At 39.0% G+C, this 22945-nt stretch overlaps 1 protein-coding gene across 1 annotated transcript; it reads right to left on the bottom strand.

The window, feature by feature from the left end:
• Positions 1-1734: 1734 nt before the first annotated feature.
• On the bottom strand, positions 1735-22186 carry LOC137321100 (cyclin-dependent kinase 4 inhibitor B-like). Its single transcript, XM_067983301.1, has 4 exons — positions 21996-22186; positions 19703-19855; positions 17560-17800; positions 1735-4045 (listed from the first exon to the last, which is right to left on the bottom strand). The coding sequence occupies exons 2-4, from the start codon at positions 19823-19825 to the stop codon at positions 4011-4013; spliced, it is 399 nt and encodes a 132-aa protein (XP_067839402.1). The 5' UTR covers positions 19826-19855; positions 21996-22186; the 3' UTR covers positions 1735-4010.
• Between the last annotated feature and the right edge of the window lie 759 nt (positions 22187-22945).

The raw sequence follows: 22945 nt of genomic DNA, 5'->3' as shown, positions 1-22945 counted from the left end.
AAAAAACTCCTAAGTCTTCTGCTACAAAGACTGCTACTATAAGTATAAAAACTAAAACTGAATTAAGGGCTGAAACTCTGAACTTTCGAGTCAAAAACACCACTTTATATATCCTTAATCTTCAAAGAAACTTCCTCAGTCCAATCTGAGTAACACGTGTTCGAAGAGTTAAGCCCTTTTGATGTCAATCAGCACACACAGCCCTGTTGGTACCCTTGACCACCTCTAAATTAATGAAGCATTAGTATCTAGACATGCCAGGTCACTTGTTTACTCCCTAGCTTCTCAGGATCTTATTAATAAGGGTTCTCACACAGGTCCAGATAAGTCAGGACATCTTTGTGTCCCCCTAAAAGAGTCAGACCTGCAGTCTTGATGGCTTGTTTTCTGTCACTGATAAGGAATGTTTTCTTGTGTAAGCCTTCATGGTTTAATTAACATTATCCCTTTCCTTTGGCTCCTGACTTCATTTTAAGAACAAAAACTGCAAACATGAAAAACTTGGGGAATTATAGAAAATACAACGGTCCTCACATCAGCAACTTGTCTGTGGTTCAGGTAAACCTGAGCAATATATCCCTGAATCCTACTGCAAAAACTATTGATTCCCCCACAAAGACAGCTTAAGGCATTCCTGTGATGCAGAGACTTCAGAGTGCAGCTGCTCCCTCCAACAGCCCGACATATCAAATATTTGCACAATCCTGGTTCTGGTGCTTGCAGTTGTGGTCCTTGTGCTTTACAGTGCAGTTTGTGGTGCTGCTTGTAAAGCAGTTGGAGCTACAAATGTTCCTGGCTTATTTATAGTAAGTAAAAAAATATTAGGAGTGTTATCACCTCGCTATCATTACAGTATCAAACATAAAGATGATTTATGTTATTGACAGGAAGTTTCTGTATCAAATAATGAATGACATTTACATCCCTTCCTGTCCATTTATGTGAACTGTTCACAGCAGTATAATTTTGTTATCTGTTTTACAAAACACTTAGTGAAGGAAGCTCTACCCCTAATTTTGCCACACAGTTTCAAACTTTGAAAACTGAATTTCTGAACCATTCTCTTTCCATCTTCTGGTAGTTCTTTCTGTTCCTGGGATCTTTCTTCAGTTGCCTTCTTTGCTTAATAGTTGAAAGCAATCTTTTATTGCTTTTTCTTCTGCCAATTTTCTCTCCTCTCCTGAGGGTATTGAATCCTTGCTGGGATACTGTTGTTCAAGCAGTGGGCACCCTCTGGTAGCTGCCCAAATGGGCATCCATCATATGTAAACCTTGGCGATGTAAGCTATATGACTGCAGAGGACATCACAGCCAAGCTCACCTGACATTCACATACTCGCCCTTCCAACAGGAGTCAGTGGATAGTTATCAGTTAAAACTCTCATCTTTGTTTTCAAATCCCTCCATGGCCTCGCCCCTCCCTATCTCTTTAAATTCCTCCAGCCCTACAACCCTCCGAGATTTCTGCACTCCTCCAATTCTGGCCTCTTGTACATCCCGATTTTAATCGCTCCACCATTGGCGACCGTGCCTTCAGCTGCCTAGGCCCGAAGCTCTGGAATTCCCTTCCTAAACCTCTCTGGTTCTTCAGTTCTCTTTTCTCCTTTAAAACCTACCTCTTTGACCAAACTTTGACCTGTCTTAATAGCTCCTTACGTGGCTCAATATCAAATTTTGTTTAATAATGCACCTGTGAAGCATCTTGGGATGTTCTACTATGTTAAAGGCGTTATATAAATGCAAGTTGTTGTTTTTGTTAAAAGCCCTAATCAATTTTACCCTCCCTAACCTAGGGATCAAAAGCCAAATATAGTACACCTATCCCACCCCCTTTGAGATCAGCTGGTCCTGTACAGACTGGAGCTGAAACCTGAAATCTTCCTGATCTGTATGACTAACCTCCTCCAGATAAATTCAGTGAGCTCTACAGGGAGTAGTAATCTTTTCTTTGTTTTTTTCAATGTCATTGAAATATTTGTGCACGTCATACCATCTCATTTTTGTTTTTAGAAGTTGCATTCAACTGTCTGGCTTCTGTTCTCGGGTATATAGTAGATTGGAATTAATTGAGCACCAACTTGGTAAGAAGCTGAACATAAGAGCCAATATCCATGCCATCTTGCATTGTTGTACTCGGTCCAGGTGTTGAAGAATTGGTTGAGACCAGTGATAATAGCATTCTTAATCTCAGGCACAAGAACATAATAAAACATGAAATGAGAAAAGACCAATCATCCCATCAAACATATTCCTCCCACAGTCTATGATAAAATAAATTATACATGGGCTATAACCCACCTCCTGAAGAAAAGTCCTGCATAAGTACACTCTTGTCTACAAAGATATTCAAGCTAAACAGAATATTTATCCATCTTCATAAGTGCACTATTCAACCTCAGCTTCCTGCCCCCCACAAAAAACACCCTCTTCTTTCCTCATCCCAATCCACTAGCTCCAGTAACACAGGCTGTTAGAAGTGTTCCACATATGCACTACTTTGTGGAGATAGAAAATAACATTTCTTGTAATTTCCTGTCTCCCTTGAGTCTTGTTAATTTTAAGCCTGTGTTCTCCAGTCTGTGCTCACAGTCCACGCCAAGTTGGCTGATTATATCTTCATCATCTATGCCTCTCAACATTTAAAAATCTGCTTTGTGTCTCCCTTAAATCTTGTTCTACAATCAAAACAAGTTCAATTTTGTGAATCGTCAAGTTTGTCATCATAATTGAGAGCTCTAATCTTGTGGTCAAATGCTGTTGAGATGCATTATAACATTTATTTTAGGTCTGTTGAGCTTTACATTCACTGGGAAAACTAGAATAAATGATCAAAATTCTTTTCGATTTCCACTTTTGCTGATGGGCAGTTACAAAATGGTGCCTCTTCATTATGTACACATGAATCGTGTTTCCTGTTCCAAGGTGAATGATATCCTGGACTTAAGAGACACTAGTGTGTAGAGCTGCCAGAAGCTCAGTGAATCAACAAGACTGCCAGCAAGTAGCCAAACGGAAATAAAATGTCTTTGGGAGATGATAAAGAAAGACATAATGGTGGTACTATTGGTAACTAGTGGTAATAGAAATTTTGGACTTTATTTTAACATTAGCAGTCATTGCCAATACTCACTGCTTTCCAGTACCCTCTCTGCATGAAGCAACTACATCACACAGTGGAAGAGAGACTGTACTGCTCATTTTAGTCAGACCAGACTTTAAGAAAATATTAAGAATTTAAAACTTTGCAATAGAGTGGGGAAATTTCTGTTCTGAATGGTGTTTAAGATTCAGCATGAAACACGGTACAACTTGGCAATGGCAGAAAACATCTGCTTATAATGTTTAAGAGCTATCGATTGCGTAGTTTCTGAATTGGAAACCACATCTTTTCATAAGTAGTCATTTCATCTTTTGAACTTCAATGGAGTTTGCAAATTGTGTTGACTGTACGTATTTTCCTATTAATTAAACTAGGTTCATGGTATGTTTGTAATGAGAGCTCCATGGTCTGATTTTCATGGCACAACCTGGCCCTCTTTTCATTCCCAAATTTGAATGGGGTCCTGGCCATGGTTCAGTAAAAAAACAGTTTGTTAAGACATAAGACATGTTAAGAGTACATGCTAAAATAATTCTTGACAAAATATATAAGCAGGCATACTTTAACAGGCTTCATTCTGCATAGAGCCAAGCAAGGCTTAGGTGCAATAAATCAACGAAATTATACAAAATGTTGTCTCTAAATTTCCTTGGGGCCTAGGACAGAGTACTGGTGCAAAAGCAGCAAGGATGGATTGGTGAAGGTGAAAAATTGTCCAGAAAAGCCAAGAGGGCAATGAAAAACAGTTTGTAGACAATAGTAAGACAGATTGAGGCATATTTGAGCTTTGCTAGCATATTAAAGAACAGATAGGTTCTTTAAGGGATTAGGTTGGTATACATGCTTATAAAAATCCGTGAATTTCAGATGTGTTAAATAGATTCTTCACATCACTCTTTGCAGATTGTGGTCAATTTCTAGGTCCAACAGTTTTGCCCCAGGAATCTATAACAGAAGAAGACAGAAGAGAATTATAGGTTATGAAGAGCCACAAAGAACTAAATATCGATAACATATCTAGGCCTGATGATATGCGCCCTTAAATCCTGAAGGAAATGAGAGAGGAGATAGACAAAGGGCTCTGATTAACAGTTTTTAGGAGCTGCATAAACAGTTACTGCATCTGTGAACAGGAATATAGCAAATTCATCTTGATATTCCAAATGGAGTGAGACATCAATCTGCCTAATATAGACAGGTTACCCTAACATCTGAAGTAGGGTAACTGCTTGTGAGAATTATACAAAATGCTATCAATGCTCATATAAAGAGCACAGAGACCTTAAGAAGCAGTCAATATGAATTTAGAAGCAATAGGTCACGCCTCATTAATCTGCTGGAATTTCTTGAGGTATCCTATCTAGTGGATGACAGCTATCCAGTAGCTATTAGGTGCTATGACTTCCAGATTACATTTGATAATGTTCTGCCTGTAAGATTTTATTAGAGCAAAGTGACTGAAAAAGCATCTGTTGATAGTGGAGCATAGGGAACCAGAAATTACATAGGAATGAGGTAGGTCAGCGTCAGAGGAGAGAAGGAATCATGCAGGGATATTTGGCTAGAGGAGATTGTTGAGTTAGGATGAGGCAAGACAATGGAGGGATTTGAAAGTGAAGATGAGGATCTTAAAGTCAATTGCTGGAACATGGTAAACCAGTGGAGCTTTTCAAGGATGGGGGTACAAGTGAGGGCACGGATCGGAGCATTTTAAATGACTTGTAGTTTTGTGAAGAATGCAGGCAAGATTGGCCAGCAAGGTGAATGTTGGAGAAATTGATCTTTGAGGTAATAATGGCATCTGGCAGCAGAGAAGAGAGGCAAAGGTAGACATTGTTTTGGACATGAAAGAATGCAGTCTTAATAACGGATCATGTGCAGGGGAAGAAGCTGATAAGAGTTGAGTGGTACACCAAGTTTCTGAATCTCTGGTGGCAACAGGGAAGGGAGTAGAGCTGGAGCATGTGGATATTTGCAGGAGTCAAAGAGGATGGCTTTGGTTTTTGCTCATAGAATCATAGAATGGTTACAGCACGGAAGGGGGCCATTCAGCCTGTCGAGTTCGTGCCGGCTCTATGCAGGAGCAATCCAGCTAGTCCCACTCCCCCGCCCTTTCCTCATGGCCCTGCAAATTTCTTCCCTTCAAGTACTTATCCAAATCTCTTTTGAAAGCCACAACTGAATCTGCCTCCACCACCCCCTCAGGCAGTGCATTCTAGATCTTAACCACTCGCTGTGTAAAAACGTTTTTCCTCATGTCGCCTTTGGTTTTTTTGCCAATCACCTTAAATCTATGTCCTCTGGTTCTTGACCTTTCTGTCAATGGGTACAGTTTCTCTCTAACTAGTCTGTCTGGACCCTTCATGATTTTGAATATCTCTATCAAATCTCCTCTTAACCTTCTCTGCTCTAGGAGAACAACACCAGCTTCTCCAGTCCATTCACCTAACTGAAGTCCATCATCCCTGCACCCTCTCTAAGCCCTTCATATCCTTCCAAACGTGTGGTGCCCAGAACTGGACACAATACTCCAGTTGTGGCTGAACCAGTGTTTTATAAAGGTTCATCATAACCTCCTTGCTTTTATACTCTATGCCTCTATTTATAAAGCCCAGGATCCCGTATGCTTTTTTAACCGCTTTCTCAATCTGTCCTACCACCTTCAAAGATTTGTGCACATATACCCCCAGACCTCTCTAATCCTGCACCCCTTTTAGAATTGTACCATTTAGTTTATATTGCCTCTCGTTCTTCCTACCAAAATGTATCACTTCGCACTTTTCTGTGTTAAATTTCATCTGCCATGTGTCCGCCCATTCCACCAGCCTGTCTATGGTGCTCTTGAAGTCTATCACTATCCTCCTCACTGTTTACTACACTTCCAAGTTTTGTGTCATCTGCAAATTTTGAAGTTGTGCCCTGTACACCCAAGTCCAAGTCATTAATATATATCAAGAAAAGCAGTGGTCCTAGTACCGACCCCTGGGGAACCCCATTGTATACCTTCCTCCAGTCCGAAAACAACAGTTCACCACGACTCTCTGTTTCCTATTGCTTAGTCAATTTCGTATCCATGCTGCCACTGCCCCTTTTATTCCATGGGCTTCAACTTTGCTGACAAGCCTATTATGTGGCACTTTATCAAATGCCTTTTGGAAGAAGTCCATATAAATCACATCAACTGCATTGCCCTCATCGACCCTCTCTGTTACCTCATTAAAAAACTCAATCAAGTTAGTTAAACACGATTTGCCTTTAACAAATCCATGCTGGCTTTCCTTAATTAATCCACACTTGTCCAAGAGACTGTTAATTCTGTCCTGGATTATCGTTTCTAAAAGCTTCCCCACCACCAAGGTTATACGGACTGGCCTGTAGTTGCTGGGTTTATCCTTACATCCTTTTTTGAACAAAGGTGTAACATTTGCAATTCTCCAGTCCTCTGGGACCACCCCCGTATCTAATGATGATTGGAAGATTATGACCAGTACTTCCGCAATTGCCACCCTTACTTCCCTCAGCAACCTAGGATGCATCCCATCCAGACCGGGTGACTTATCTACTTTAAATACAGCTAGCCTTTCTAATTCCTCTTTATCAATTTTTAGCCCATCCAGTATCTCAACTACCTCTTCTTTTACTGTGACTTTAGCAACATCTTCTTCCATGGTAAAGACAGATGCAAAGTACTCATCCAAGTCTTAATGGCAGATAAACAGTTGCAGAATGGTCAATGGAAGAAATAGAGAGGTAGAGCTGAATGTCATCAATGTACATGTGGAAGTTGACCCCATGCTTTCAGATTATCTTGCCAAGGGATAATAGATAAATGATGAAGAGGGAGCCAAGGATGGAGCCATAAAGTATATCAAGCAGGAAAAACCATTGAAGGTGATTTAAAGTCTATTATGAAAAAGTGGGGGTAGAACCATGAAAGAGCAATGCCATAGACATGGATTATGGTAAAGAGATATTTAAAAAGGATGGTGTGGTTAACATTGAGCCACAGTCACAGTCATGCAGGATGTTGTTGGTGACTTTAATCATTGTAGTCTCAGTGCTGTGGAAGGGTGAAATTCCGATTGGAGGTTTCTAACGGAATGGTGGGAGAGTTAGAAGCAAAATTGCTGATTACCTCAGAGAATAAAAATACATGTTGAAGAAGTTAACAAATAATCTATTGATTTTTTTTGGGGGGGGTTGATTGTTTGGGTATAATAAAGCAATGGCTTTGGTTAAAATTCCCAGTATTCTTTAAAAATATATATAAATCATTACAGATCAGTTTAAATATATTTGCGACATTGCTAGTAAAATGGAGACAGCATTCAAACACTGCTCTCTATATGTATCCTCAATGTATCAGCTATGCAGATGGAAATCTACAATCTGTGTACAATGTAAACTGCTGCATTTTCTTTTTATAAAAAATTGACTGGAAAAGGTGCGCTTTTGCAAATAAGCAATATGGTCCTATAGGACAGGAAAGTTCCAATAGTTTTTTTTGGTGGTCTGTAACTGCAGTCTCTAGTGAGAGAAACTGCACATCCTAGAGATAAAAACAGAAAACGCTGGAAATACACAGTGGGTCGGTCCATCAGCATCTGAGAAGGGAATTAGAAACTGGAAGAGAAGTGAACCGCTTAATGGTAGCTTTTTAAGATCTGGGCATATTAGTGCAGAACCTGCACTCAGGAGCTTTAATAAGTGGGATAGAATCCATGACAGGACAAGTTGTATATGGTCTGAGGAAGCAGCAGGCTTGGTGGACAAAATGGCATTTTCTTGTCCCATGCTTTATGTTATCATAGTATTTCACCTTTCTTATGCTCTCCTCACCACTTCTGAAGGTTCATTCTGGGAAATGGTTTCACGAGCCTTGGCAATCCTTTAATATCTTGTCCAAGTGACTGTTCTTCATATGTCAGCCTAGACAATGTGTATTGGCAGGCTATCCCACTATAGAGGGCATCACAGTTAAACTTGGTCCTGGTCTTACCTGACGTACACATAAACTAGTTGGATGGAGGGTCTCTGTGTAGCGATCCAGACCCAGAACTGTGGCAGCCTTTCTTTTCGTCTCCTCAGCCCATGGACAATGAGGCTTATTGCCAATGCTCTCACCCTGTTTGAGATCAGCTAGCTCAGCATAGACAAATGGATCAAGCCTGAGGCCTTTCTCCTCCATATGGCTCAACTGCACATTAGGAGTGCACTTCACCACTGAGTGATTGGGAATGACACCGCTTTTCTTATATTCTTAACATTTGCAAGCGACAATGTAGAGCAATCATATCATAAAAAGTGAATGTATCAAGTACAATTTCAAAGCCACTACTTTCCATACATATTTTCTTCCTGTTAAATATCAACTTCCAATCTTAAACTGAGAAGCATAAAAATCTACTTATATGTAAATCTGATATAATCCAATCTGAAACACTAATTCAGTGCAGGCCATATGTAGCTACTACTGTTTGGTGCAAGTCTATTTATAAACTCCATCCCAGTCTGATTCCTAGAACTGGATGGCACTCTACTACATGCAGTTTTTGTGTTGCATTCTCGGAAATGTAATCCAAAGACTAGAAGTGAACTGCAAACATTTCTCTGCTCAAGTAATTTTTACAAAAATCACAAATATGAAAGACTGCATACAGTATTTTGCAGTGAAAATCTTGAAAGGGCAGACATCGTTTGACTTCCAATTTATTAAAAGTCATAGATGCCGCACCTTAACAAGCCTTGCTGCATTCTTAAATGTTTGTGGTCAAGTACCTTCTCAGCATATGCTAATTATGAAAGACAAAAAAAAAAATTTCAGACAATAAAGGCACTTAGTGTAACAGCTGAAATTATTTCTGTTAAAACTAACCATTTTTTCTGCCTTATGATGAAAATTGTCTAGAATTTCAGAAACATTAAACAGAAACAGCAGCAAAAATGAAACCAACTGTCAGTTTTTACAGTAATTATTATTTAGACGGTTTCAAAAATATGAGTCAAGTACAGGAAATCATGTATTCTCTGACAGACAGTCCATTAAAGAAACCTTGATTGGTGTTTTCAGTTTAGCCATTCAGAGCAAGATAATGATACTATAATTATGCAGATAACTCTTTTAAATGATTTTTGTTCATTGAAGTTAGGTTTTGAATGGGATCTATACAGCACAACGTCCTCACATATATTGAACAAGGGAATTAATTTTGTTTGTTAGATGTTAGGACAGATTATCACTGTTTCAGACCAAGAGTAGTTTTGTAAACTTTCTAGTGCAAAGTGGTGACACTTTCTTGGGTAAATAGAGATCCTGGGTTGATTTAAGTGAAGTATTTAAAATGATGAAGGAATTAGAGTGTCTGTGCAGACAGGCTATTTGAACTAGATAGTTTAGGGAAAGCAAAGTGGTGATGTGTATAAGCTATGTAAGCACAGAACTTGGGTTTTTCTGTACACAGAGGGTTATCGACATTTGGAATTAGTTGATGGCTCGTGATGAGTGCGGATTTACTTCAACAATTCAAAAAGAAGCTGGACGAGTTCCTTTTTATGGCTAATATCACTGCGTACAAAAGGTAGGTGGAACGTTGGGTATATAACTCTTGGTCACTGCAATCTCCTCAAACTCATTTTCATTGCCTCCGGGGGGCTGGACAGCAATTCTCAGATTATTTTTCCCCTGAATTAGCCAAGGTTTTTTTTCAATATATCTAGTGTTTTGCTTCTCCCAGAAGACAACACGACTACTGGTTCAAAGGGAACACTGGGGGTCATGACGCTTAGTTGTATCATGACCGTTTGGGACATGGTCGATGGTCTCTCCCTGCCCTTTTCGTATGTTTGTTCAGAATAAAAGGCTAATTTATGGAGTTTCTCATAGGTCCAGTCCAGATGGGTGAAGGGAGGCCCAGCCAATCCCATCCTAAGCAGACAGAAAATCACGCTAGGCTTAATTTCAACGCATTATATTGAAATGTAGCTATGGCTCATTTTCTGGTCCGATCACTTTAGACTGGTTCAAAAGACCTACTGGAACATCTTGTTCAACACCAAAATAGTGCTGATCCAAATACTGTGCCATTGGTCTGAGCAGCTGTCAAATATATCAGCTTGTTTGCAAAACTATTGGGCTCGCATGCCAACTCCCATCTTTTTTAATGTTGCTACAATTGTCTCCTCTCCTGAAGGCATTGGGTCTTGCTGGGGTACGGTTCCAGAGGCACCAGTCGCCCTCTCACCTTTCAGGAGTGCTCATTTTCAATTGTGAGCTAGGTAGCGAATGTCAGCAGATTATTAACCATCGAGTTCATCTCAAAGCTGAGCCTGATCCTTTCCACAGCTGGAGCCCCGTAATATTACGAGGGTGCTCACTCCCCAGGAAATCAGACACAGAGACCTGCACCATGCCCGAGGTCATCAGTGTACCTCAGTGTGGGCAGCAAGCACAAAAAGGGCCAGTAACCAGTGCACCATATTCATTGCAACCCTGGAATTCATTTAAATTAGGCATCAACCCCAGAACACAGCTGGAGCACTACTACAGCTGCACAGCATCTGTTTGGAATGGGTGCTATAGGACAGACTGCTTAAATTATTTTAAGAAAATTCAGGCACCTCTGCCATTTGCTGCTCCCAGGCACCCCTGCACTGCAGCCCCCAAAGTCCAGTACCCCTGCCTCTTGGAACTTTCCCCTTTCATGTTGTGAAAATGCTTGGCACACAACAGGTAGCCAGGAGCCGTTCATCAACTGCTAGCACCCGATAATAGGGCCCTTACGCTGCTCAGACATTGCAAGAGGTGTATTCAGAGCACCAAAAGTTAGGCAGTATCCGGTGAGTTCAGCCTATTTGTGCACAGACACATGTAGCATCTGTACAGCACTTAGGTTGCATTATCGGCCCCCGGCTTTCCACGCATGTGAGCTTTCCAGCAGTGGTCGCTGGATAGTGATGAGGAGTGAGAATCCTGGCTGATTTATCCCCTTGTCATCCAAGGGGCACTGAGTTCAGTTATAGTTTCCTGACTGTTCCCCCAGCTGGGATCAACTAACTCACCACAGACAACAACAACTTGCATTTATATAGCACCTTTAACGTAGTAAAACATCCCTAGGTGTTTCACAGGAGACAAAATTTGACACCAAGCCATATGAAGAGATATTAGGACAGGTGACCAAAAGCTTGGTCAAAGAGGTCGGTTTTAAGGAGCGTCTTAAAAGAGGTAGCGAGGCGGAGAGGTTTAGGGAGGGAATTCCAGAGCTTAGGACCTAGGCAGCTGAAGGCGCGGCCCCCAGTGATGGGATGATGGAAAGCGGGGATGCACAAGAGGTCAGAATTTGAGGAATGCAGAGATCTCAGAGGGCTGGAGGAAGTTACAAAGATAGGGAGGAGCAAGGCCATGGAGGCATTTGGACACTAGGATGAGAATTTTAAATTCGAGGCATCCAAAGAATAATATACTATCTGCATAACCTGCTCGCTAATACAGATCTGGTGGGCTCAGTGACAGGCTATGGAAATGGTACATCCACATGGAGTACTAGAAGTATTAAGAAACTTCAGCCACTGGGAAAATGCAGACTTTTTCTGGCATGTAAATTGCTCCTTTCCCTCTTGTGTAGCTTTGGTGGGGTGGGGTGGGTGGGGTGCATCATAAAGGTGACCATGGAAAATCAGATGACGCTTAAACTAGTGAGGAGTGGCATTTTACTGCATATAAAAAATCTTTGTAAGATAGTGCAGTGGATTTGTACTCCAACAGGCTGTTCTATTGAGTGATAGGAAAAGAGGTACATGAACACAACTCCCACAATGAGTTCCTGGCCCTGTAGATGTTACAAGAGGGAAATGCTGAACATAGGTCAGAAGGGAGGGAGGATGGACAGATAGACAGACAGAATGTTCCATGATTCAGGAAGACATTAAAAAAAAACAGGAAGACATTTAAAAACCAATGGTTTTTAAAAAATGCTTTTAAAAAGTAAGATCAAAAATGTTTAATTTTAAAACAATTGGAGATATTTGCAAATATTAGTTGGTTTGTCAAATATATACAAAATCTCAGCCTTACTTTAATCATATTTTATTTAGTGCGGTTTGCTGAAGATTATTGGATTATGTGTTTTTATTTTTTTGATCTTTTAATAAATATAATGCAATTTACTTTCACGCTGGAATTTCAATCATATGTTTTTATACTCGCAATTTCAATGCAATAGCGACGTTGTTTACATCTATGCCAACAAACAGATTGTGTCGAAACATTAAATGGGGTAATAAATTCACCGTTCAAATTTGTTATCGGGTGAATGGGAATATATGGAAATGTGATCGTTTCTTGGTGCAGTGTCCCAGTGAGGGGCACGATTTTGTTCGATCTGGTTCCAAAAATAAGTAAAAGTGTAAAGGGGAAACAGGGCGATAATTTCTTTAAAAATGTCCACCTTCGTTAATGAAATGAAGTCAGCGATTCTGCAAAGGATCAGGACAGACAATATTAACAATATTAACAAATTTTGCAATTGGCGGTCGTAAAATGTTGAAAGATATGACTGTGAAAATAAAAATTACCAGAAAATTTCCTCCGCTACAGAAAACGAAACAATGTGAGATTAGTATTAAAATTATCTGATGAGTAATTCTGAATTCCGGGCGGCAGCGCCTTTGCTTAATCAAAACCAGTCACAAACTGTGAAAGACGTTTCAGTAGAGCCATAAACCGAATTAGGATCAATTGTTCTTCACCATACACCGAGTTGTAACGGAAACTTATTTCCCCAGTATATCAGAGCTTTTCACTATATTAACAATTTAAGGCTAGCTTGCTTAGCTCATTTTTTACCCTCACAACCTACGAAAATAAAAGACAATATTTATTTTATTCCTAAATTATTAGTAATTTATAATGCATCGATAGTGGCCTGAATTCATAATCACACATAGCAGTGAAACTGACGCAAATCCGGAAATTCCAAAAGGGACACTACTGTTTTCGTTACAAATCGTTGTGTGTCGAAGAACAAATGTCTTTCACAGTTTGTCACTTTAAATAAATAATAACCAGCGAGCACTTAACAATAAAAGGTGTATAATTTTTGGAAACAAAATAAAACAATCGCGGCGACAAGTTTCTACATTTCCCTAGAAGAAACAAACGAGGAAATTGCAGGCTTCAACCCGAAATGGTGTCTGTTACATTTCAGAGTTCCTCAACCGAAATCATCGCCAAGTCAGTAATCGCTTTCGATTTCGTCATTCTTGGAAAGGCGGTTAATGCCAGTGAAATATTTTAGAAACATTTGTTCAGCATTAAATAAACAACCATTTAAAAGTTAAAGGAGTGACTCCCTGCAGGATTGGCTCATTTTGCAAAAATATCAGTTCACTGAAGTTATTTAGGACGAAGATTGTTTTATAATAATTAACAGCAGCTTACAAATAATGTTTACTAACGGCAGTACACACCTGTAGGTGCGATTGAAGAAGCTTCAACGAGAAATTTGTTAATATTGTCTGTCCTGATCCTTTGCAGAATCGCTGACTTCATTTCATTAACGAAGGTGGACATTTTTAAAGAAATTATCGCCCTGTTTCCCCTTTACACTTTTACTTATTTTTGGAACCAGATCGAACAAAATCGTGCCCCTCACTGGGACACTGCACCAAGAAACGATCACATTTCCATATATGTATGCCATCCGAACCTGTTACAAGAGAAGATTTAAACTGCTTTTAGCAAACGAAAATAATCGAGTTGCTAAAAAGAAAATCAGTGTTATTGTATATGTTGCTGTCAGTACCTTTTTCGACCGTAATTTTGAAATATCTCTGTAGCCTTAATTGTCAGCCTGTTCTCTACAATTATTTTTAGTACTGCTGCTTCTGTGTTTTTGAAATGTAACTTTTTTGTGTTTTATTTATTTTATTGTTACTATTTTCCATTTACACTTTGAGGCTTAAAATGTCCCTTAACAGGCACGGTGCCTGGTTCTGTCAAAACGAACAGGCGAAACTTAGTGTTATCTTCATTTTGAAAGTAGGTTTATAGTCTTCGTTTCTTTATTATTTTAACTTATGAGTATGTTCTTTTGTTTAATTTCGTTCAAAATACGTTTAGTAAATCCAACGCGAATTAATGTTTAATGAAAATGATTTTAAAATAACATTTGATGCTGTTACGAATATTCCGTAATGAATATCAGTGCAGAGATGAATATGTCATCTACAAAACTCCGGCAAGTTTTTCGAATCCTTAACCCTTGGCAGCCTACCCCGTTTGACCTGTGTTTTGGAAGAATTTACAAAATAGCCCAAACATACAGTTTGGTCATGGATTTAACCAAAAGGTCTTTATGCAACATTTCAACCAATCTACTTTAGCCCTTTTTTTGTATTTAGAAACCATAGTGAAAGGCCAGGGGACCACGTTGCAGAACAGGAAGTGGCGATTAGGTGATGCCAAGGTTGAGTTTCAAAAGCCTGAAATTTATAATGGGGAGAAAAGCCTGTGAGAAGTAGCGTTCTACATTATTGAGGTCCTGGGAAAGATGAGGTGAAGTAGGAGATTGTGTTGTGAGTCTTGATTTCAACCTGGTTAAGGGTGTAAGGAGGAATGAGAGTATAGGGTGGTGTATTGGTGGCTTAAAAGGAATTAGAGGACAGTTCACAGGATCACTGACCATAGTAATTTTGATGAATTAGAGAAGGAAAAAAGTGTGATTGAGAGAGAAGCAGCGGGCTAAACATGCGACAGAGATCATCAATTAAATCACACCTTATTTTTAAATCTGTCTGGGAGAGGATATGGATCTTTGAAGAATTGAAAGAAACAAAATATTAATTGCCGTATCAAAGAACTTTGAGAAGATTACGATCCATTGGCCAAGGTTTTCTGTTCACAACGCTGACAGTAACCCATGTTAATTGAAAAAAGTAACAAATATTTGCTCATATCTATGTAAAAGGAAATCACTGTCCTTTCAGGAAGAACCCCCTTTTGGACCAGAGGAATAAAAAAGTAGTTTAATCTAAATCAATATGTTTTTGTTTATTTAGGTTTGTTTTACATAATGTCATTAAAGTCCATCATTCTTGTGACTGAAGATTCCATACAATGAATTAAAATTGAAAATATATTGAATAGATTTAGAAAGCACGCATTAAAGATGATTCTTTAACTCAATTTTAATGTATCACAGTATTTCAAATCAATATACAAATACCCAGGCAGTTTGCTCGAGTGGTTTGTGCAAATCCAACCCTGCAGTCTTTCAATTTTATTGGCTCTAATTTGTCTTAAAAGAAAATATCCATTTTATTAAACTGGAAATTCTATAAATATTAAATTAATATCTTCAACAACTCTTCTGGGACAACCGGGTTGTAACAAAAATGCAATGAGATTAACAATAATATTACAGTATTTAAAATGCAATAGGTAATCAATCGTCAATTTGTCGATCCATTGATATTTGATGAGAAATTTGTAAGCGATTCAGTTAAAGAGTACAGGATATGGGAAGGTTTCATCTAGGTAAAGTCTTCGTTATAGGGAGGTTTGATTTTGATTGTTTTATTAAAAATAAAGAGACACTGATTCAAAACTAGGTGCAACAAGGCAAGACTCAGTATAAAGTGTACATAAATTCTCAGTGCAATTTAACAACGTCACAAAGCATAAACCAATGAGAATATGACAGTGTATTCACTGTCGGCAGTACATTAACCCATTCATAACCAACTGAGAACAGTGGCAGACATTAGTAATTATAGAACCTGCCTTTTCTCTAAACCACATAAACTATATTTTCTCTTTACAGCTGCCGACCTAATGTGCACTTCCAGCATTTTCTGTTTTTATTTAGAATTCCAGCATTTGCAGATTTTCCTTTGTTTATTTTAGCGACAGGCACTAAGATATATTAAGGGAGGAAACCTACAGTTTTTAAATGAATATATATATATATATATATATATAGAATCAAGCACCATTTTTATAAACCAGCAACATTTACAAAAAGGAAGCATTGCAATTGCAAGGAAATTGTACAAAAATAAATTTACAACAGCCTAAATAATATATTTTTTCGTCGACAGATATTTCTCAAATGCATCACCCTGGTGCGTACAACAACATAAGTGCATTCAAAAAATTAAGGGATTTAAATTAAAATTAGTTTTAGAAAAACGATGGGAACAATGGCATCTCCTCGTCTTTACGGCCGATTGTCACTGCGATTAGGTGTTAATCGATTGGTTTAAAGTTATGTATCTTATACTTCACTAATCTTATTTATATTTCACGAATATTATTTAATGTCGATCATGTTATTGCAGAAAAAAATCGACCCCGCTAATTAATCGGTGTGGTCGGATTCTGCCGGATACTTTCTGGACAATAAAAGCACTTGTACATTATTGGAACTTTCAGCTGCAGGCTCTTCAACTCAGTCTTCTTTAAGAAAATATTACTGCCAACAACAAAATAAAAGCTATTGGAATGACAGCTACCGAGATAAACTGTTAAAATCTTCATGAAACTTAAATCCGAATGACCAAATCAAATACAAAGAACCAGTTCCTCATTATGAAAGGATTCGCATTAAATCAGTACAAATAGCATTTACCAAACGGTGTAAGCAGCATTTGTAAAATAGTCAAATAATTTCCATTTAGTGTGTCTAAAAATAGCTCTGGAAATATACGTTATGAAAGGTTCTCTTTGTCATAAAGATTTTTTTTCTTGTAATTGGGACGAGATATTTTCTGTTTCAAGATGAAAAGGCGAAACGGAGCTCGCATTGTAATTGCATCGGCCTAATGTTTGCTAGGCATAAGGACAGGCAACATATTTCCATAGTGTGTGTTGAATACATTTTAAGACAAGCATCCGTCTCACACAGCCAAAATAAATGGACATATTAACATAAGTTCTAACGTTTTATGATGTAGATGTACCGAAGGAAGTTAAGCCGTAGTCTATGGTTATCACAGTGCTGGTACGATTCTGCTCGAATACGGCGGAAAATAATACGAACCTTAATGAAACAAAAATATTTGCTCTATTTTCCTGTGCAGGGTGTACATGTTTTTATAGAATTTATTTGTCTAATTCCTTCCAATTCTGATTTCATACATCTCTAAATATGCTATTAAATGTGAAAAAAATCAAAGAATGATCTGGATTTAATCGAGTTGCTTTGAGGGCAACATCGGCAGATTACAGCGGAAAGAAAGAATGTTCCTATAGAGTATACAGAGAAATTATAACAGGGAAACAAATCCTTCGGCCCCACCTACAGATTAGTTACTGCAGTCATCAGTTCCATACTGTATGCTTTTAAAACGTCCGAGGCCATCTAGTGTACTTCATTACATCAAATATAGAATGAAGTTGACAAGTCTCTCAGTCTGATACAGTAAAAGCACAGACACTCAATCTGCTTGGATTATATTACCTAGATACCTCACCACATCCAGGTGGTTATTTAGCATCGCCAAGTCGATGGGTAGACGGTTGTTCATGTCTCGGAGATTGATATTGGCATTCCCAACTTCAACCAGGACTTGCAACGTGTCCAAGAAACCTTCTCTGGCTACATCGTGGATTAGTGCGATTTGTTGATTATCCTGCCGGTTGGGATCTGCTCCATAGTCCAGGAGAAGCCGACACACGGCTGGAGCGCCCAGTTTCATCACCTGAAAAAGGAGGGTGAAGAAAAGAAAATTGCCTTAAATTAGTACTGAATAAATAAAACACAGTGTATCCCGGCACATGAAGCTGAACTCACCACATCTGGATTTGTAATCCTATCCTTCCATTCTGTTAATTGTTTATCCTCAATGCCTCTTTTAAATAACTACGTTTTTATATTATTTGTATATTATATCGATGGATAAATGTCGGTGTAAAAGCGCCTTGGTGCGTTTTACCACGTTAAAGGCGCTATATAAATGAAAGTTGTTATACAGAAATCTGTTCCAAATTTTATTACTTTCATTTTATTTCCTTTCTTGCTTTAAGCTTTCTAATTGTTACATAACGTGTTGTTCCTTGTTTACTACTTCCCTCCCTCCTTTCTATTTCAGGGATTTTAATTTTGTTACAAAATTATTCAATTTCTAAAAGCATTAACGATGTATAAAAACTGTAACATTCACAACAAAGACTTGCCTGCAACTTACAAATGTCCAGACAGTTATCAAAGCTCCGGAGGAGCATGACAGATACTAAAACCTTTCATCATTTTAGGTCATTTCTAATCCTAGTTTAAAAATATAAAACGTGGTGTTTTAATAGTACGCCAAATCAAAAGAGAAAAATCGCCAACAAAAATATAAAGATTCTTCAAATTTCAAAATAAAAGGAATTTATCCTGGGTAAAGTTGTTTGAATAATATACACACATATTTGAAATATAAATATTGACTTTACAGAAAAGATATTTAGAAATTGTTGTAAAATGTGCAAATTCCAAATAAAAATACTGTAAAAACAAGATATTTAGACAGTATATAAAAAATTCAAATAAAATATTTACAGTAACATCTTTAAACATTTGTTTATAGATAAATTACCACATTTGCAGTAAAAAAATTAAAATATATTATATCTTATGATTTCTGAAATATACAGCAAAAATCTCCTATAGTACTCGACGAAACCTCTATCCCCCTTCGTAGCCTTTCTTCCTGGCTGGGCATCCAATTTCCTAAAGCCTAGCTAGAAAGAGCCTTGGGGCGGTCTTTACTTTTAAGGCGCGTTTAAATTGGGTTGATATCGTTTTCCAGTATCCTAGTTAAATAATAAAATGTACAATTTCAATGACAAATAGGACCATATTTAGGCGCTAACGTTAAGAATATTAATAACGAATTATGTGACATCATAAGATTATGAAGCTTCAGATTAAATCAATACTGACAAATATCCATGGTCAGAACTGGAAGATATTAATTTCTTCTACTTGGTCTGCAGCAGAACCGTTAACTTATCTGTGACTTGCTGCTTGCTTCCAGCGTTTTCTTGTTTTGTTTCAGATTTGCAGCATCTGCAATTTTTGGGGCTTTTTGGTTAAATATCCAGCTCGTTAGTTTATACATCATACGTGTTAAAAAAATAAATACATCACACATTTAAATTAATGGATATTGATCGTTTCCTTAAAATGTAATTATTAAATTCGCGCTAAGAAAAAAGTTTTTTTATTTGTAATCTAGAACAAATAACTCGTCAGTTTTACAGTTAGATTTTTCTTTGTTCTGTTATTTATTTCCTTTCCCTTTATAAAAGTGTGGATCTCTTTAAAATATTTCCGGGATTTGAAACTTTTAACCAAATGTTCTAAAATCGGAGCCAACTCTTGCCGTAAAATGACATCCCCTCCTTCACATTAAACCCCAAGATTTGAATCGGCAAACTAATTGAACTGATAATGGGGAGTGGTGAAAGTACTGATGTAAATAAAGCTTATCAGGGAAATATCAGTTGACAATTGCTTAGCCACGCAAAGATTAACAACCATTCTGCGTAAACCTTATGAAAAAATGCTTACTGTATGAGCAAAACACGATAATAGATCACTAAATAAAAATATGTACCTGTATAGGAGTCCTGCCAAATCTATTGATACCATTGGGGTCTGCTCCATTATTCAACAATTGCCTCATCGTGCCAATATCCCCTCGAGCAGCTGCGTTTGCAAGTTCGTCGTTATTAGCCATCGTGCCCAGCTAATGTGTTTTCCTCCTGTACTGTTAAGAAAATAACAGTGATAATAATGAATTCAAAACTCGCTACTTATTCAGCTTCCAACCTGTTATTGCACTTAAGTGACAGGTCTCTCTTTGGTCAGAGTATTTAAATAGTTTCAGAAGGTGGAGCGATGTCAGTGAATCATCCCCGGGTCGCTTTTTTCCCCCCCTCTCTCTGGGTTAGATGGAGTGGCGCGTGCTGGTCGCTGTCCCCTCTCTCCAGCGCATTGAAACGGGGTCCCCGGGCACGGCTGCTGACCGACTAGGGGCGCTGCTGCTTGACTGACAGGCCGGCCGCCGCGATATGTTCAGACTTGTCTGTGCGCGCGTGCGTGTCTATGTGAGCGTGAGTGTGTGGGGTGAGGCCTGACGTCACAATGCGGCACAGCGCGCAGCAGAGTGCGAGAGAGAGTACAAAAAGTAGGAGGGGCACAGTGCGCCTGTGCGGATCAGGAGGCGGCATCGCAAACCGATAACAGCAGCCGGCCGGCCGCGCGCGCGGGCGGGCGCGCGCGCGCGTGTTGTGTGTGTGTGTGTGTGTGTGTGTGCGCGCGGGGGGGGGCGCGCACGCTTCCTCAGTAAAAGGGAGCGACTTTATCCGTCAGAATGAATGCAGTGCGAGAGAGATGGCGAAAGTGTACGGGAAAAACAGCGATGGCGACTATAACGGAACTCGCAGATGTCCAGGTTTAACACCCGCGGTGATTGCAGGTTGAACGGCAACGCGTACCACGCACGGACGGTGCTGGGTATTTTTTTTTGAATCCTAACTGTAACAAGTGTACGTGAGACGGCGTGAACTGACGTCTCCCAGCCGCGAGCGGATGCGCGCGCCAGCGGACGGAGGGAGCGGGAGGCAGCGCGAGCGAGGGAGCGAGGAGCGGTGATGTCAGCAGAGGTGGGATCAGGGCCCGGGGGTCCGGGCCAGAGTCCGCGCGGGGAGAAGGGGGGCATTGCCTGGGGTTTACAGGAGCTTCCGGCTACCGCCTGCCGCAGCGCAGAGCGCTCCATTATTTTTGCACTGTAGCCTTTGATATTTACTAATTTGACTTCATGCAAACAGATTATTGAAGTTTATTTTTCTTACTGTACACGTGCTACTGTGTTTACGAATTACAGATAACGGCGAGGTCAGGCTGCGGCTGTCATTTGGAAAAGGTTTTCTTGCAGGGGCGCGCACTTGTTTCCCAACCATTCTGGAATAGTGGCCGGGCACTTATTTTAAAGCTTAGAGTTTATCCCGTCTACAGAATAAATAGACGTGTAGTTTACGATTATCTTGTTCTGAGCTGGTAACAGCTTACATTGTTAAGCCACTCTTGCCACCATAATAAAAAAGTTTCCTCCATTACAACAGCGACTGCACTTCAAAAGTACTTAATTTGGCTGTAAAGCACTTTGGGACGTCCTGAGGTCGTAAAAGACGCGATATAAATGCCAGAATCATACCAGGGATCTTCGGTAATCTGAAATCATCAGACTAGAACGAAAATTAGATTAAGAATGATTTAAAATGGCTAAATCCGTTCAACTAAATTCTGCTGCGATGAAAAACATAACTGCGCTGAAATGGCGTTAATATGGGAGGGGGGCCGGTCGGGTTAATTCATTGGATCACATACAGTAACTGCGGGGACGCAGAGTGTTTAGTTTTAATATAAATACTATTGTGCAGATTTTATAAAGTATGTAGATGTATGCTTTTATGAATTTTCAAGTGCCTCCTTCAAATATTAAATAATGTAAACTACAGGAGCGGTGAAACAATAATGAAAAGAAGACATTAAGAAAATAAATGCGGACACGCAGACGCTGTCGGTGCCTGCTTTCTCCGCAGATTTCAACAAAAATAAAAAAAAGCAGGCAGTATTGTAAGTCTGCCGAGATCGTATAGTTAGTGCACTGTCGTTTGCTGATCAGTGTCATTCCAGGAAGAACTTTTTTTTAAAACTCGCGATAATGGAGATTAACCACCACGTGCAGAATATTTTTTTCTTTTTTTTAAAGCAATGGTTGAAATAAACACATTGATATTCTCACTGATTAATAATATCCGCACTTTGATAACGAGGGAATGCATCATTCGTGTTATTCGCTACGCGCTATCTAAATTGTAGTTTCAGTGTGAATGAACATTTACCTTGTCGGTCGCTGATGTGTGTGGTTGTTAGGCTCGGGATTTGTTCTCTTGGTGAGGTATCAGGTCCACTGACTTATATGTGAAAATTCTGCTGATTCCTTAATTCCGGGTTTCCAAATCGACCCTCTGGCGGGATTTTCACTATTCTTACTTTCCCTGCTATCCGTACGGTTGATGTAACTCCCCCTAGATCCCAGCTACGGATTCCGTTAAACCACATATAAAAACAGCAAAGGGTTTATTTCCTCTCATGTGCACAATCGCCACCATTCTACCAGTCCTAAGGTTTCTCTATGCCCAACAACCCCAACAAAAAAAACCTCGTTCGTCCTTTTTGTTCCCTCAAAATTAATTATCCTAACAGAATAAAGTATGACGCTGTTGAATTTATGCTAATTTATTAATTCAATATTATATTCTCCCGACCCATTGTGATCATTGCTTTTCACTCCTGACTCGAAGGTGAAAACTAGATCAGAATTTTAACATTGATACCGTTATGTTGTGCTGTACAGCAGTAGATGCCCCAGCATTATTTTCCAAAGAAAATTAAGATAGATATCCAATCCTGTGTGTAATTCTTAGGTGTCACTACTAGCTTTGTCTGTTTGGTATTTTACTTGCACAACACGATCCCCTTTAAACAGTCTATATTCTAGAGTGGATATTTTTCTTTTCAAAATGGCTTCCACTCACTTTTATGGATATTTATTTTAAGTTGTTTAATAATAAGGATGAGTGGAACTCTATTGTTTTATCTCGATTCTTATTGTTACAATTGGTAATTTGTTCATTGATAATTTAACAGTGTGATCTGACCAGTGAAATTATTTCAAGCTAAACTCCTTAAGCAGCTATATTTATGGCAAATGTGGAACCACATATTCCAAACAAATTAGCTTTTGTATAACAACTTCCCTTTTTGTGATTCATTTAAGTGCATGCAGATA

The sequence above is a fragment of the Heptranchias perlo genome, chromosome 4, assembly GCF_035084215.1.
Source record: "Heptranchias perlo isolate sHepPer1 chromosome 4, sHepPer1.hap1, whole genome shotgun sequence".
NCBI lineage: Eukaryota > Metazoa > Chordata > Chondrichthyes > Hexanchiformes > Hexanchidae > Heptranchias > Heptranchias perlo.
The sequence above is the reverse complement of the archived record's forward strand: the minus strand, read 5'-3'. Positions and strand labels throughout refer to the sequence as shown.

Coding starts and splice junctions, on each gene's coding strand:
- LOC137321100 (XM_067983301.1), bottom strand. CDS start 19,825: ATGGCTAATAACGACGAACTTGCAAACGCAGCTGCTCGAGGGGATATT. Junction 17,801..19,702: donor TTGGCAGGACTCCTATACAG/GTACATATTTTT, acceptor CTCCTTTTTCAG/GTGATGAAACTGGGCGCTCC. Junction 4,046..17,559: donor GGATGTGGTGAGGTATCTAG/GTAATATAATCC, acceptor CTTCTGTTATAG/ATTCCTGGGGCAAAACTGTT.